The sequence below is a fragment of the Pseudophryne corroboree genome, chromosome 5 (assembly GCF_028390025.1).
Source record: "Pseudophryne corroboree isolate aPseCor3 chromosome 5, aPseCor3.hap2, whole genome shotgun sequence".
NCBI classification, from domain to species: Eukaryota; Metazoa; Chordata; class Amphibia; order Anura; family Myobatrachidae; genus Pseudophryne; species Pseudophryne corroboree.
The window spans coordinates 280,430,099-280,446,798 of NC_086448.1; the positions used below are offsets into that span (position 1 = coordinate 280,430,099).

General features: G+C 44.4%; 1 protein-coding gene across 8 annotated transcripts in view; it reads left to right on the forward strand.

Annotated features, from left to right (window-relative positions):
* The window catches only part of DNAJC13 (DnaJ heat shock protein family (Hsp40) member C13), a 554,470-nt gene that overhangs the window by 293,200 nt on the left and 244,570 nt on the right, over positions 1 to 16,700 (forward strand). For 7 of the 8 annotated variants that reach the window (XR_010177689.1, XM_063922373.1, XM_063922368.1 and 4 more), the window contains 3 exons: positions 6,373 to 6,480; positions 8,304 to 8,459; positions 10,099 to 10,155. Coding sequence is in view for 7 of the 8 variants with exons in the window: in XM_063922373.1 (XP_063778443.1) it covers positions 6,373 to 6,480; positions 8,304 to 8,459; positions 10,099 to 10,155 (321 nt within the window). In the remaining variant the exon portion in view is untranslated. The remainder of the gene's footprint in view (positions 1 to 6,372; positions 6,481 to 8,303; positions 8,460 to 10,098; positions 10,156 to 16,700) is intronic. The other variant, XM_063922370.1, reaches the window with a different exon arrangement.

The window sequence follows — 16,700 nt, forward strand, 5'->3', positions numbered from 1 at the left end:
GCAGCAATAAAAACACCTTGGCTGGCGAAAATACATCACATATAGCCCCCAGGGCTATATGGATGAATTTTAACCCCTGCCAGAATCCATAAAAAAGCAGGAGAAAAGTCCGCGAAAAAGGGGCGGAGCCTATCTCCTCAGCACACTGGCGCCATTTTCCCTCACAGCTCCGTTGGAGGGAAGCTCCCTGGCTCTCCCCTGCAGTCACTACACTACAGAAAGGGTTAAAAAAGAGAAGGGGGCACTAATTAGGCGCAGTATTAACAATACAGCAGCTATAAGGGGAAAAACACTTATATAAGGTTATCCCTGTATATATATAGCGCTCTGGTGTGTGCTGGCAAACTCTCCCTCTGTCTCTCCAAAGGGCTAGTGGGGTCCTGTCCTCTATCAGAGCATTCCCTGTGTGTGTGCTGTGTGTCGGTACGTTTGTGTCGACATGTATGAGGAGGAAAATTATGTGGAGGCGGAGCAAATTGCCTGTAATAGGGATGTCACCCCCTAGGGGGTCGACACCTGAGTGGGTGAACTGTTGGAAGGAATTAACAGTGTCAGCTCTTTACAAAAGATAGTGGTTGACATGAGACAGCCGGCTACTCAGCTTGTGCCTGTCCAGACGTCTCATAGGCCGTCAGGGGCTCTAAAGCGCCCGTTACCTCAGATGGCAGATACAGACGCAGACACGGATACTGACTCCAGTGTCGACGGTGAAGAGACAAATGTGACTTCCAGTAGGGCCACACGTTACATGATTGAGGCAATGAAAAATGTTTTACACATTTCTGATAATACGAGTACCACCAAAAGGGGTATTATGTTCGGTGAGGAAAAACTACCTGTAGTTTTCCTGAATCTGAGTAATTAAATGAGGTGTGTGATGAAGCGTGGGTTTCCCCCGATAAAAACTTATAATTTCTAAAAAGTTATTGGCATTATATCCTTTCCCGCCAGAGGTTAGGGTGCGTTGGGAAACACCCCCTAGGGTGGATAAAGCGCTCACACGCTTGTAAAAACAAGGGCTCTACCCTCTCCTGAGATGGCTGCCCTTAAGGATCCTGCTGATAGAAAGCAGGAGGGTATCCTAAAATGTATTTACACACATACTGGTGTTATACTGCGACCAGCAATCGCCTCAGCCTGGATGTGCAGTGCTGGGTTGGCGTGGTCGGATTCCCTGACTGAGAATATTGATACCCTAGATAGGGACAGTATATTATTGCCTATAGAGCATTTAAAAGATGCATTTCTATATATGCGTGATGCACAGCGGAATATTTGCCGACTGGCATCAAGAGTAAGTGCGTTGTCCATTTCTGCCAGAAGAGGGTTATGGACACGACAGTGGTCAGGTGATGCGGATTCCAAACGGCATATGGAAGTATTGCCTTATAAAGGGGAGGAGTTATTTGGGGTCGGTCTTTCAGACCTGGTGGCCACGGCAACAGCTGGGAAATCCACGTTTTTATCCCAGGTCGCCTCTCAACATAAGAAGACGCCGTATTATCAGGCGCAGTCCTTTCGTTCCCATAAGGGCAAGCGGGCGAAAGGTTCCTCATTTCTGCCCCGTGACAGAGGAAGAGGAAAAAGGCTGCAGAAATCAGCCAGTTCCCAGGAACAGAAGCCCTCTCCCGCCTCTGCCAAGCCCTCAGCATGACGCTGGGGCTTTACAAGCGGACTCAGGCACGGTGGGGGCCCGTCTCAAGAATTTCAGCGCGCAGTGGGCTCACTCGCAAGTAGACCCCTGGATCCTTCAGGTGGTATCTCAGGGGTACAAATTGGAATTCGAGACGTCTCCCCCTCGCCGTTTCCTAAAGTCGGCTTTACCGACGTCTCCCTCCGACAGGGAGGCAGTTTTGGAAGCCATTCACAAGCTGTATTCCCAGCAGGTGATAATCAAGGTACCCCTCCTGCAACAGGGAAAGGGGTATTATTCCACACTGTTGTGGTACCGAAGCCGGACGGCTCGGTGAGACCGATTTTAAATCTAAAATCTTTGAACACTTACATACAGAAGTTCAAATTCAAGATGGAGTCACTCAGAGCAGTGATTGCGAACCTGGAAGAAGGGGACTACATGGTGTCTCTGGACATCAAGGATGCTTACCTTCATGTCCCAATTTACCCTTCTCACCAAGGGTACCTCAGGTTTGTGGTACAGAACTGTCACTATCAGTTTCAGACGCTGCCGTTTGGATGGTCCACGGCACCCCGGGTCTTTACCGAGGTAATGGCCGAAATGATGATACTCCTTCGAAGGAAGGGAGTTTTAGTTATCCCTTACTTGGACGATCTCCTGATAAGGGTAAGATCCAGAGAACAGTTGGAGGTCGGTGTAGCACTATCTCAGGTAGTGTTGCGGCAGCACGGTTGGATTCTCAATATTCCAAAATCGCAGCTGGTTCCGACGACTCGTCTTCTGTTCCTAGGGATGATCCTGGACACAGTCCAGAAAAAGGTGTTTCTCCCGGAGGAGAAAGCCAGGGAGTTATCCGAGCTAGTCAGGAACCTCCTAAAACCGAGCCAAGTCTCAGTGCATCAATGCACAAGGGTTATGGGAAAAATGGTGGCTTCCTACGAAGCAATCCCATTCGGCAGATTCCACGCAAGAACTTTCCAGTGGGACCTGCTGGACAAATGGTCCGGGTCGCATCTTCAGATGCATCAGCGGATAACCCTGTCACCAAAGACAAGGGTGTCCCTCCTGTGGTGGTTGCAGAGTGCTCATCTTCTAGAGGGCCGCAGATTCGGCATTCAGGACTGGGTCCTGGTGACCACGGATGCCAGCCTGCGAGGCTGGGGAGCAGTCACACAGGGAAGGAATTTCCAGGGCTTATGGTCAAGCCTGGAGACATCACTTCACATAAATATCCTGAAGCTAAGGGCCATTTACAATGCTCTAAGCTTAGCAAGACCTCTGCTTCAAGGTCAGCCGGTGTTGATCCAGTCGGACAACATCACGGCAGTCACCCACGTAAACAGACAGGGTGGCACAAGAAGCAGGAGGGCAATGGCAGAAGCTGCAAGGATTCTTCGCTGGGCGGAAAATCATGTGATAGCACTGTCAGCAGTATTCATTCCGGGAGTGGACAACTGGGAAGCAGACTTCCTCAGCAGACACGACCTCCACCCGGGAGAGTGGGGACTTCATCCAGAAGTCTTCCACATGAGTATAAACCGTTGGGAAAAACTCGACCGGTATTGCGCCAGGTCAAGGGACCCTCAGGCAATAGCTGTAGACGCTCTGGTAACACCGTGGGTGTACCGGTCAGTGTATGTGTTCCATCCTCTGCCTCTCATACCCAAGGTACTGAGAATTATAAGATGGAGAGGAGTAAGCACTATATTCGTGGCTCCGGATTGGCCAAGAAGGTCTTGGTAACCGGAACTTCAAGAGATGCTCACGGAGGATCCGTGGCCTCTACCTCTAAGAAGGGACCTGCTCCAGCAAGGACCCTGTCTGTTCCAAGACTTACCGCGGCTGCGTTTGACGGCATGGCGGTTGAACGCCGGATCCTGAAGGAAAAAAGCATTCCGGATGAAGTCATCCCTATCCTGATCAAAGCCAGGAAGGATGTAACCGCAAAACATTATCACCGCATTTGGCGAAAATATGTTGCGTGGTGCGAGGCCAGTAAGGCCCGACGGAGGAATTTCAACTGGGTCGATTCCTACATTTCCTGCAAACAGGAGTGTCTATGGGCCTGAAATTGGGGTCCATTAAGGTTCAAATTTCGGCCCTGTCAATTTTCTTCCAAAAAGAACTAGCTTCAGTCCCTGAAGTTCAGACGTTTGTAAAAGGGGTACTGTATATACAGCCTCCTTTTGTGCCTCCAGTGGCACCTTGGGATCTCAATGTAGTTTTTGGGTTCCAAAAGTCACATTGGTTTGAACCACTTAAATCTGTGGAGTTAAAATATCTCACATGGAAAGTGGTCATGCTGTTGGCCCTGGCCTGGGCCAGGCGCGTGTCAGAATTGGCGGCTTTATCCTGTAAAAGCCCTTATCTGACTTTCCATTCGGACAGGGCGGAATTGAGGACTCGTCCTCAGTTTCTCCCTAAGGTGGTTTCAGCGTTTCACCTGAACCAACCTATTGTGGTGCCTGCGGCTACTAGGGACTTGGAGGACTCCAAGTTGCTAGACGTTGTCAGGGCCCTGAAAATATATGTTTCCAGGACGGCTGGAGTCAGAAAATCTGACTCGCTGTTTATCCTGTATGCACCCAACAAGCTGGGTGCTCCTGCTTCTAAGCAGACTATTGCTCGTTGGATTTGTAGTACAATTCAGCTTGCACATTCTGTGGCTGGCCTGCCACAGCCAAAAATCTGTAAATGCCCACTCCACAAGGAAGGTGGGCTCATCTTGGGCGGCTGCCCGAGGGGTCTCGGCTTTACAACTTTGCCGAGCAGCTACTTGTTCAGGAGCAAATACGTTTGTAAAATTCTACAAATTTGATACCCTGGCTGAGGAGGACCTGGAGTTCTCTCATTTGGTGCTGCAGAGTCATCCGCACTCTCCCGCCCGTTTGGGAGCTTTGGTATAATCCCCATGGTCCTTACGGAGTCCCCAGCATCCACTAGGACGTCAGAGAAAATAAGAATTTACTTACCGATAATTCTATTTCTCGTAGTCCGTAGTGGATGCTGGGCGCCCATCCCAAGTGCGGATTGTCTGCAATACTGGTACATAGTTATTGTTACCAAAAATCGGGTTATTGCTGTAGTGAGCCATCTTTTCTAGAGGCTCCTCTGTTATCATGCTGTTAACTGGGTTTAGATCACAAGTTATACGGTGTGATTGGTGTGGCTGGTATGAGTCTTACCCGGGATTCAAAATCCTTCCTTATTGTGTACGCTCGTCCGGGCACAGTATCCTAACTGAGGCTTGGAGGAGGGTCATGGGGGGAGGAGCCAGTGCACACCAGGTAGTCCTAAAGCTTTACTTTTGTGCCCAGTCTCCTGCGGAGCCGCTATTCCCCATGGTCCTTACGGAGTCCCCAGCATCCACTACGGACTACGAGAAATAGAATTATCGGTAAGTAAATTCTTATTTTTTTATAAAAAACTTTATTAGTCTAGGTCTGGTAATGTAGGAATATTTATCTACTTAAAAAAGCTAAAGTAAATAACTACATAAATTAAGGTTGTGATCTTATTTTGTTGTGGGTCTTGCTATGGCTCGATCCTGTGACCTTGGGAGTTGGAGTCTGAGAACTTACCTGATGAGCTATTGAGACGTATGCCTAAACCAAAGCTCTTAGTAATATTAGGAGTGCTATAGGTGTTTTCTGTTTAGATGATACTGATGTTCTCTGTGATGCCATAAATTAAATATAATGAAACAAGGAAATGTTGTTATGTAGAATACTATAATTTATATACCTGTATGCAATTATTGATGTGTCAACAAAGAATTCAGATACATGTAATCTCCCTTAAGCATGTTTTATTGATTGATAGAGATTTCCCTATAAAGTTAGATAGGTTTATTTTCTCTAAATGAAAATGAAAAGCTGGTGCATCAATTAAATACAGGTGTAGTCCAAATGAATGAGACTTCCTTATTGGCTGAATTGACTTTATAAGCATACCTGCTATGGACACCTGTATTAACCTCCTGAGGAAACCGCTTACCACTAGAGCGGAGAAACGCGTAGAGGACGCTCCACTGTGCACCGTGTATGCTACAGCCAGCCTGGTTCCCTGCCAATCGTTTCCTCCGTGTGCAAACCTTTCAGTGCGTCTACCAGCTGTGAGGACCGAACGCCGTGACCGCCACATCCGGCGAGCCCTCCCGGGACATCTTGACCGCTGGGTCCAACACCGTTAAGTATCCATGCAGTGTCAGCTTGAAAAATACTAGCATTTTGGTGGAGAAATTTCCGTGACAGCCTGGTCTGGTAATTCCATCTTCTGCATTGTCTGTGTGATTATACTAAACGGATACTTGAACCGCTATAGAGCTCTAATCTGAATTATCATAAAACCATTCTATGCTCTCTAATCATCTGCGCACTTGGAGGACATAATTACAGCTGAAAGGCAGCTAAAATGAACCCTGGATTGCTAATTAAGCTTTGACCGACAACTACCATCTGATTTCTGTTGCTGTAGATCACGATTGGAATCTGTCTTTGAACTTTTAAATATAGTTATGTGCACTTTTATGAGCTTATTGAAGTGTCAGTTTAGATAGATACTCAATTGAGTTTTTACTATGCTATATGTGTGTTTAAATTGATATTAAATCTACGAATTGAATTTTAAACCAGCGCTCCTTATGTTTGTCTCTAGTTATTAGAGATTTATATATTTTTATTTTTTTTAAATTGTTCTGCTCTTTCTAATCCCGTTTGATTTCCTTTGTTCTGCAGCCGATGCATGATGACTATGACTTGAGGCAAGAGCAACTGAACAAAGCATCCCTTCTCTCTTCCAAAAAGTTTCTGGAAAATTTGCTAGACAAATTTAACTCTTATGTGGTAATAAAGTCATACTGCATTAAATCATATGTTAAACTCCAGTTGTATTTCATGAGTTTCCATCTACTTCACAGGCAAAGTATTTTGGGAACAGTTGTAGAATGATTCCCATGGTCTGTATTATGTTCTCTGTTATGTTCTCTGTTATGTTCTCTGTGAGTACAGACTTGTGAAAATGCAATTTACCTGGCTACCAGTCACTATACCCACTTAATATTCAGTGCATAAAATTTGTATCCAGATGTCCAGGTGACCTCTGTCATTCTAGAGATACGCATTGCATTGCTTTAGCCAGATCATAAGTAGTATAGTAGTTTAATGTTTAACTGTTCATAATCCATAGTAGATTTGTCTTTCAACTGATCTCATGGATCTAAGGTTGGCTACACACTGAAGTGATGGGCATTCATTCTGACATCGGATCGAATGCACCTCAGCGAGGATACCAGTACACACTGGCACGATGTTAATGAAGGACGGAACAACAATTTGTCGTCCTCTATTAGCATAAACTAGAACGCTAGCGACGGATGCTATGTTTGATGTGCAGCACATCAAACCTAACATCTGTCACTTGCGACCGCGGGAGCGCCCAGTCCTGGGTACACACTGAGCGATGTAAGCGATATGTCGCTCCAAAGCGGCATTTTGGTGCGACATCGCTCCAGTAAGTACCCAGCTTAAGTATGTGTTGTCTTTAGATTTTGTAATACGCTTGAACATTTTCAAAATGTAGGTTTTTACACTTATGTTAATTTTTTTTTCTCTCTAAGTCTACTGGGGTGCGCTAAAACACTGGGCTGCAGTGTGCGGTATCTAGAGCATGTTTTTATCCCCTCTATAATACGGAAACCAGTCATTTAAGTTAATTCTAAAAAGTTGACTAAACCAGGAGTACAGAACAAAAGAGAACATCTTTTTCCATCAAAAAGAGTAACAACAATCCTAACAATGATAACAGTAAAAAAAAAAAAAAACAGGAGTGCAAATGATGGGGGTCCAGTTCCCCCAAATGGATATCAGAGAAAAGGATTTAACATAAGTATAAAAAAAAAAATAATAATAAATAATAATAATGAAAAAAAAAATTCACATAATTAAAGTGTGGAACACTGGAAAACTATGGCCTTACCAAAGCCGTACCTATGGGATAGAATGCTTAGAAGCATCTTTGGATGGAATTACATTTTCTGAGGTTGTTTACCAAATGACAGTTGGCTGCCTATCCCAGCTGCTCAGGTTAGCCCCTTTTCCTAGAGTGCCTCAACTAACTGCTCTGTTGAATGTTCTGTAACTAGTTCAGGAAGAGGTTAAACTGCCCCAATATACAGTAACCCTGACAAATTGCTGACATAATCCACTTATGAGTGTTTTGTATAGATGCTGGTCAACCTTTTTTGTGGGCATTCTAAAGTACCAACAGATAATTTGTCCTACAGGTGTTCAGTGTCTCTAAAACATCCAAAGAACGAAGCATACTTACCTTGGATTAAGGCTGAAATCACTGCGACCTGACAGTAGGCAGTAAAATCATAAACATAATAGAAATACACATAACCAGAAACATTAAAATGAAGGAATAGAAAGAATCACAGTGTTTGCAATTCTCTATTTATTACAATATGATTGTGTAATGCAACCTTTTTTTTTTAATGAACAATGGAAAGGGTTAGTCCTTTTTATCACATTATTAACTCATTGTAAAACATTTCTGTGTCCCCTCCCTCCAATTATTATTGGTTATATTCTTCACTGTCCTTTTTAAGAGATGTTCTTAATATTAAAACATTAATATTTGAGTTATTATTTGTTTCTGTTCCTAGAACTATGGTACTGGTGCTCTGGTTATCAGCTCGCTCTTGGATTTCCTCACCTTTGCACTCTGTGCTCCATACAGTGAGACAACAGAAGGGCAGCAGTTTGACATGTTGCTTGAGATGGTGGCATCAAACGGTAGAACTCTTTTCAAACTTTTTCAGGTATCACCTGACTTTTGGTTTGACATTACTGGATTGAATGAATAGATTGTATGTGGGAAAAGCTTATATAAACTCTAGACCTGTAGATTTGTAATCAAATAGTGAATAAAAGTTCAGAATAACAAAACACTACGTTAATTCAGGGCTTACTGTAGGTTTTTGTTTTTTTTTAATTAATTAATTTATGTGAAATAGTGTTTTAGATGCCTTGTCTCTTTTTGACTTTATGCTTTAAATAATATATGGACAGGTCCCTCTCCTAGTACCTCTCATTTTTTTCTTTAACTGTGGTGCCCTCTTGCAGTGCAGGAGAACCTTCTCAATAGAGATGAACTGTGTTTTACTTTTTAGATCTACTGAAGGGAACTGAATGTATTTGGGCACTCCTGCTTTTTTTTTTTTTTTTAGTTTAAAGTGCATTATGGCCCAAATGTATTAAAAATTGATAAATTGAAGACTGACAAAGAGTGATAAATGACCAGCCAATCCGCTTCCTAACTGCCATGTCACAGGATGTGTTTGAAAAATAACAGTTAGTAGCTGGTTGATTGGTCATTTATCACTCTTTGGGTGGTATTCAAATGATATATCAAGCCCAATCTCCTTTCTAAAGTGAACTCCATTATCGCACATATTGCACCCATAGTAATCAGGTTTTGCTGCGTAAAGGGTCGGGCGCCCTCACTACCCCAGGGGTAGTGATCTGAAATGATTATACCACTCCCGTCAACTGAAACAGAATGGGTGTGGAAGGGGGTGAAAAGAATTGACTACTGCCCTTTGTCTCCACTTTATCACTTTTTAGGGCTTAATACATTTGGGCCTATGACTCCTGGTGGCTCTTGATAATGTGAGCTGTTCACACATGGGGGGCGAAGCACGTCTGAAGACAAGAAGTAGTCCAAAGCTTGATAACCTCTTCAACTAATGTTTCCAGTTGATAGCAATAAAGAAGTTCCCAGAATTAAAAGGATTGTTACAGCAGTGCTGTGTTTGGGCTTTGATGAAATGGTTCTCTGCTTCAAAGTTTCATAACTTAATAACTAACAATGAGACCAACTATATTTTAGTATTATCTCTGCTATGCTCTGGATCTGAGATTGACCGGTCTAATCCAGAAAATGCAAAGGCATGAAGAGAACATAAACTGCGCTGATAGTCTCTTGCTATAACGTTTTGTCACTAGAAATCCTGCAAACTGCCAGTGCTGTTTGTTTTATTGACCTGACAAAGGTGGTTATATAGAGGTGGTAGCAATTCCCAGTTATCAAACAGTGAAGTGTACTTTATTAACAGCTTCAGCAGAAACTATAATGGGAATAGCAGAGATCATATTACCCTCTTTTTTTTCAATTAGATTGTACTTATTAAAAGTGTGGTTTGTATTTTTGTTGGACTAATAATGACTAACTAAAATCTGTTTTTGATTTTTGAGAATAGAACTTTCTAATTTGTAGGACTTGGTGAGGACTAAATAATCGAAATAAAAATACAGATTTAAAATCTAGGGTAGTTTTTTCTTCATATCACTATATGGCTGTGTATATCCAATCTGTACATTTTATGAGTATGTGGTAAAATAATTCCTGATAATGTTAAACTGTGTTTTCTTCATCTTTTCCATTTCGTAACACATTAGCACCCTTCCATGGCCATTGTAAAAGGAGCCGGTTTAGTAATGAAGGCAATCATAGAAGTAAGTGTCAAACCGTAACACGTGTCCTAAGTAGAACTCGGGATGAAAGAAACCTCCCGTGAAACTTGGGAGTTCTTTTACCTCGATTATAAATCTAATGGTTTTTAATAGATACAGAATGTATCATTTGATCTCCTTGCTTAAATTGTAAATGCCACGCAACCAGCTGAATTCCATTTGTCATTTGCTGATTTAATACTAACTCCATTCAAAAGCAACATTTTACCTAATATGGGCTTCTCCCCATTTAGCAGAGCTGTTGAAGTCCCTTTCAAGGATGTTAGGCATAACTGTGGCCAGAGTGTATGAGGACACCTCTGTAGTTCTTCCAAAGTTGTGATGATTGACGACTATAGTTTGGGTCTTTTTAAGGGGGGGTGGGGTGGGGGGGGGTTGTTTTCTTATAACACCTCTTTCATACATGCAGCTATATGCACCGTTTTGCACATGAACGCACATCAACCCGGGATTTCTGCATGTGTGAAATCTAACAACCCGACCAGGGCCATGGAGCTGAGACCTGGGAATTTGCCAGCTTGTTAGACCTAGTAAATTCCCAGGTCAGATGTCTAAAAGTGGTATAAGAGTATTTCTCCTACGTCCTAGAGGATGCTGGGGACACTTCAAGAACCATGGGGTATAGACGGGATCCGCAGGAGACATGGGCACTTTAAGACTTTAAAAGGGGTGTGAACTGGCTCCTCCCTCTATGCCCCTCCTCCAGACTCCAGTTAGATTCTGTGCCCAGTGAGACTGGATGCACTCTGAGGAGCTCTCCTGAGTTTCTCTGAAAAATACCTTTGTTAGGCTTATTATTTTCAGGGAGAATTGCTGGCAACAGTCTCCCTGCTTCGTGGGACTTAGGGGAGAGAAGCAGACCTACTTCTGTGAGTTTCAAGGCTCTGCTTTTTTGTCTACAGGACACCATTAGCTCTGAACGCTAGGTACGCCTAGATGCTTGTTCCCAGAGCCCGCCGTCACCCCCCTTACAGAGCCAGAAGTCAGAAGACGGTGAGTAGAAGATCTGAAGACTTCAGTGACAGCTTTGAGGTACCGCACAACGGCCGCGTTGCGCGCCATTCTCCCACACTCTGACTCTAGTGTCGACTATAGTGATGCCAGATTAAATCCAAAGCATTCAGTACATGATTGTGGCGATAAAAGACGTGTTACATATCACGGAGGACCCTGCTGTTCCTGATACAAGGGTCTGTATGTTTAAAGGAAAGAAAACTGAGGTAACGTTTCCTCCCTCTCATGAACTGAACGCTCTTTTTGAAAAGGTTTGGGAAAATCCTGACAAGAAGTTTCAGATTCCCAAGAGAATTCCGGTGGCATATCCGTTCCCCTCTACTGTGGACAGAGCCCTATCACGGCTGTCCAAAAAGGTAGTGCTTCCGTCCCCTGACACGTCAGCCCTAAAGGAACCTGCGGATCGTAAGCAGGAAAATACATTGAAATCCATTTATGTCACTACGGGTACGCTGCTCAGACCTGCCGTTGCATCGGCGTGGGTGAGTAGCGCTGTTGAAAAATGGGCAAATAACTTGTCATCTGAGATAGATACCCTGGATAGGGATAGCATTCTTTTGACGCTGGGTTATATCAGGGACGCTGCAGCCTACCTAAAGGAAGCTGCGAGGGATATTGGCCTTTTGGGATCAAGGGCCAATGCCATGGCAGTCTCAGCTAGGAGAGCATTGTGGATTCATCAATGGAATGCTAATGCTGACTCTAAGAAGGCGATGGAGTCTCTGCCGTATAAAGGTGGTGTCTTGTTTGGTGACGGCCTCGCTGACCTGGTCAGTCCTTTCGGCCCAATAAATACAAAAAAGGACGAGGGTCTTCCTTCCTTGCTTCTAGAGGAAGAGGAAAGGGAAAGAGGTCACCGGCTGTGGCAGGTTCCCAAGAGCAGAAGTCCTTTCCGGCTTCTGCCAAATCCACCGCATGACGCTGGGGCTCCTCTGCGGGAGTCTGCATCGGTGGGGGCACGTCTCAAACTCTTCAGTCAGTTCTGGGCTCGTTCGGCCCTAGACCCATGGGTTTTGGAAATAGTGTCCCATGGGTAGAAGCTAGAGTTTCAAGACGTTCCCCCTCACCGATTTTTCAAATCGGCCGTACCAGCTTCTCCTCCGGACAGGGAGGTGGTATGCGAAGCAATACGGAAATTGTGTCTAAATCAAGTCATTGTCAGGGTTCCTTTGTCGCAACAGGGAGAAGGCTTCTATTCGAGTCAGTTCGTGGTCCCGAAGTCAGACGGGTCAGTCAGACCGATCCTGAACCTCAAATCCCTCAATTTCTACCTACGGAAATTCAAATTCAAGATGGAATCTCTCCGGGCAGTGATATCCAGTCTGGAGGAGGGGGATTTTATGGTGTCGTTAGACATAAAGGATGCCTACTTGCATGTTCCCATTTTTCCTCCACATCAGGCTTACCTGAGGTTTGCAGTGCAGGATTGCCATTATCCGTTTCAGACGTTGCCGTTTGGGCTGTCCACGGCTCCGAGAATTTTCACCAAAGTAATGGCGGAAATTATGATTCTCCTGCGCAAGCAAGGAGTCACAATTATCCCATACTTGGACAATCTCCTGATAAAAGCGAGGTCCAAGGAACAATTACTGCAGAACATTACGCTCTCCCTGACAATTCTGCAACAACATGGTTGGCTCCTAAACTTGCCAAAATCGCAGTTGGTTCCGACGACACGTCTGTCGTTCTTGGGTATGATTCTGGACAGGGAATTACAGAGAGTTTTTCTTCCAGTGGAAAAGACTCTAGAAATTCAGAACCTGGTCAAACAGATTCTGAAACCAGCAAGAGTGTTGATTCATCAATGCACTCGGTTGCTGGGGAAAATGGTGACGGCCTACGAGGCCATTCAGTTTGGCAGATTCCATGCCAGAGTGTTTCAGTGGGACCTGTTGGACAAGTGGTCCGGGTCCCATCTGCACATGCACCGACAGATAATCCTGTCTTCCAAGACCAGAATATCACTCCTGTGGTGGCTGCACAGCTCTCACCTCCTAGAGGGACGCAGGTTCGGGATCCAGGACTGGATCCTGGTGACCACGGATGTGAGTCTCCGAGGCTGGGGTGCAGACACAAAGGGGGAAAATTTCCAGGGAAAATGGTCAAGCCAGGAAACTTGTCTACACACAAACATTCTGGAATTAAGGGCCATTTACAACGGCCTTCTACAAGCGGAACATCTTTATCGCGATCTGCCCGTCCTGATTTAGTTGGACAACATAACAGCAGTGGCATACATAAACCGCCAGGGCGGAACGAAGAGCAGAGCGGCAATGGCAGAGGCCACAAAAGTTTTCCGCTGGGCGGAAAGGCATGTAAGTGTTCTGTCAGCAGTCTTCATTCCAGGAGTGGACAACTGGGAAGCAGACTTCCTCAGCAGACGCGATCTCCATCCAGGAGAGTGGGGTCTTCATCAAGAGGTCTTTGCAGACGTGACAAGTCATTGAGGAATTCCTCAAATAGACATGATGGCGTCTCGCCTCAACAAGAAACTTCCGAGATATTGTTCCAGGTCGAGGGACCCTCAAGCAATAGTGGTGGACGCCCTAGTGACACCGTGGGTGTTTCAGTCGGTATATGGGTTCCCTCCGATTCCACTCATTCCAGAAGTGATAAAAATCATAAGAAGAACAAGGGTTCATACAATCCTCATTGTTCCAGACTGGCCAAGGAGGGCCTGGTATCCAGAGCTTCAGGAATTGATCAAAGGAGATCCCTGGCCTCTTCCTCTATGAGAGGATCTGTTACAGCAGGGGCCGTGCGTGTACCAAGACTTACCGCGGCTTCGTTTGGCGGCTTGAAGGTTGAACGCCGGATCCTTGTCCGAAAGGGTATTCCCAGTGAAGTCATTCCCACACTTCTTCAGGCTATAAAAGAAGAAACGGCGAAACATTATCACCGTATTTGGAGAAAATATGTGTCTTGGTGTGAATCCAAGAAGGCTCCTACGGAAGAATTTCAGCTGGGCCGTTTTCTCCATTTTCTGCAAGCAGGTGTGGATACGGGCTTAAAATTAGGCTCAATTAAAGTACAAATTTCGGCCTTGTCAATTTTCTTTCAAAAAGAATTGGCCTCCCTTCCGGAAGTTCAGACTTTCGTGAAAGGCGTGCTTCACATCCAACCTCCCTTTGTGCCCCCGGTGGCACCATGGGATCTTAACGTGGTGTTACAGTTCCTACAATCTCATTGGTTTGAACCTTTACGTAAGGTAGAGTTGAAATTCGTCATTTGGAAAGTGATCATGCTGTTGGCCTTGGCCTCTGCAAGGCAGGTCTCTGAATTAGCGGCTTTGTCTCTTTGTCAGCAATTTCTGCCGAAAGTGGTGTCATCGTTTCACATGAACCAACCTATTGTGGTGCCAGTGGCTACTGACGCCTTAGCGGAATCGAAGTCTCTTGATGTGGTCAGAGCTTTGAAAATTTATGTAGCCAGAACGGCTCAGATTAGGAAAACGGAGGCTCTGTTTGTCCTGTATGATCCCAACAAGATTGGTGCGCCTGCTTCCAAGCAGACTATTGCGCGCTGGATCTGTAATACGATTCAGCAAGCTCATTCTACGGCTGGATTGCCGTTACCGAAATCGGTGAAGGCCCACCCTACCAGAAAGGTGGGCTCATCCTTGGCGGCTGCCAGGGGGGTCTCGGCATTACAGCTTTGCCGAGCAGCTACTTGGCCGGGTCCAAACACTTTTGCAAAGTTTTACAAGTTTGATACCCTGGCTAAAGAGGACCTCTTGTTTGGTCAATCGGTGCTGCAGAGTCATCCGCACTCTCCCGCCCGTTCTTGAGCTTTGGTATAAACCACTTGGTTCTTGAAGTGTCCCCAGCATCCTCTAGGACGTATGAGAAAATTGGATTTTAATACCTACCGGTAAATCCTTTTCTCTTTGTCCGTAGAGGATGCTGGGCGCCTGTCCCAGTGCGTACTGTATCTGCAGTTATTGGTTATGGTTACACACGTGTTGTGTTGCATTTATAGTCAGCCTGTTGCTGTCGTTATTCATGCCGTTGCATGCGTTGGGTTAAATGCCATGTTGTACGGCATGCTTGAGGTGTGAGCTGGTATGTATCTCACCTTAGTTTAAATCAAAATAAATCCTTTTTTCCCCAAAATGTCCGTCTCCCTGGGCACAGTTCCTATAACTGCAGTCTGGAGGAGGGGCATAGAGGGAGGAGCCAGTTCACACCCCTTTTAAGTCTTAAAGTGCCCATGTCTCCTGCGGATCCCGTCTATACCCCATGGTTCTTAAAGTGTCCCCAGCATCTTCTACGGACCAAGAGAAAAGGATTTACCGGTAGGTATTAAAATCCTATTATAAGACGTATCTACTGTATTATTTTACCCTAAAATAAGAAACAAAATTTCATTATTATTCAGTTGTCAGGTACCAATCTATGTAAGCATGAAAGGGCACAGATAAGTGTAAACTTAATGGCTAGCTCCACTAAAAATTTGTTTTATTCATGATGACAATGATACAAATAGTCTTTTACCTTTGGCAAATATTTCACATGCTTTATTTATGAGTATAAGAAAAAATAATAGTTTTCAAAAGATTTTTGCTTTTTTTTCGAGTGCTGGTGAAATAATGCTGGATGCAATACTTAATAAAGTATAGATTGCAAGAATCTCATGAGAAGTAAAAATTATTTTAAAATTGTTTATTGGATCCCTACCGGAAAAAAAAAAATATCTTCCCTGTTTTGCCCTATATGGGGGACACGAAAATAATGGGTATAAGTGGGACGACTGAGGAGTAGGCACTAAACAGTTAATTCTATTGAGGTTGAAACTCCCCTCTCTCTCAAATTCTCCCATTTCCATCTGTAACTCAGGTTTTTAATTTAGTGTGTGCAGGAGAGGCACAAAGATGTTTTGTGTTTTTTTTTTCTCTGCACTCTTTCAGAGACATTACTTATTTTTATGTTATAACCATATAACACAGTAAGGTGCTTACTCACACACTGGATTTAGTGACCATAGTATACAATATCATACTGAGATGATGATGCATTATTCCTCATTGTTGATGACATAGGCATTCATTTTGTTCTGTCCATTACTGCTTGTTTATGATATTTAATGGAGTCTCACACTGTATGATATATACAGGACTGTCTCTAATTGACCATTTACCCATTTTTTTTGTATACCGGTGTATATTATCCACTAACCTCATGAATGCAGATGTGAGGCATGACCGCTAGTACCAAATTGAAATGGTTGCAGGGCCTTCTCGGCATGACACATCAGTTGTGACTACAAGAGGGGAATCTACCCAGACAGTATAGGGTTGTTGCTCATCCCTTTTCCCCAGCAGTGACTTTAGCAGACATTCCCCTGCCGTGGTAAAGGGACATTGGAGTTTCCTCCCTAGGATTCAGCCACTTCTGTGACTCAGATAGTGAGTTTTCACAAAGGTTCTGAACCACTGAATACTTAGACGGTGAGGGCCCTTTTTTGATGTCCTTACATCTTGGAAAATCTTCTCTCACATGTTGTGTGATATTTTA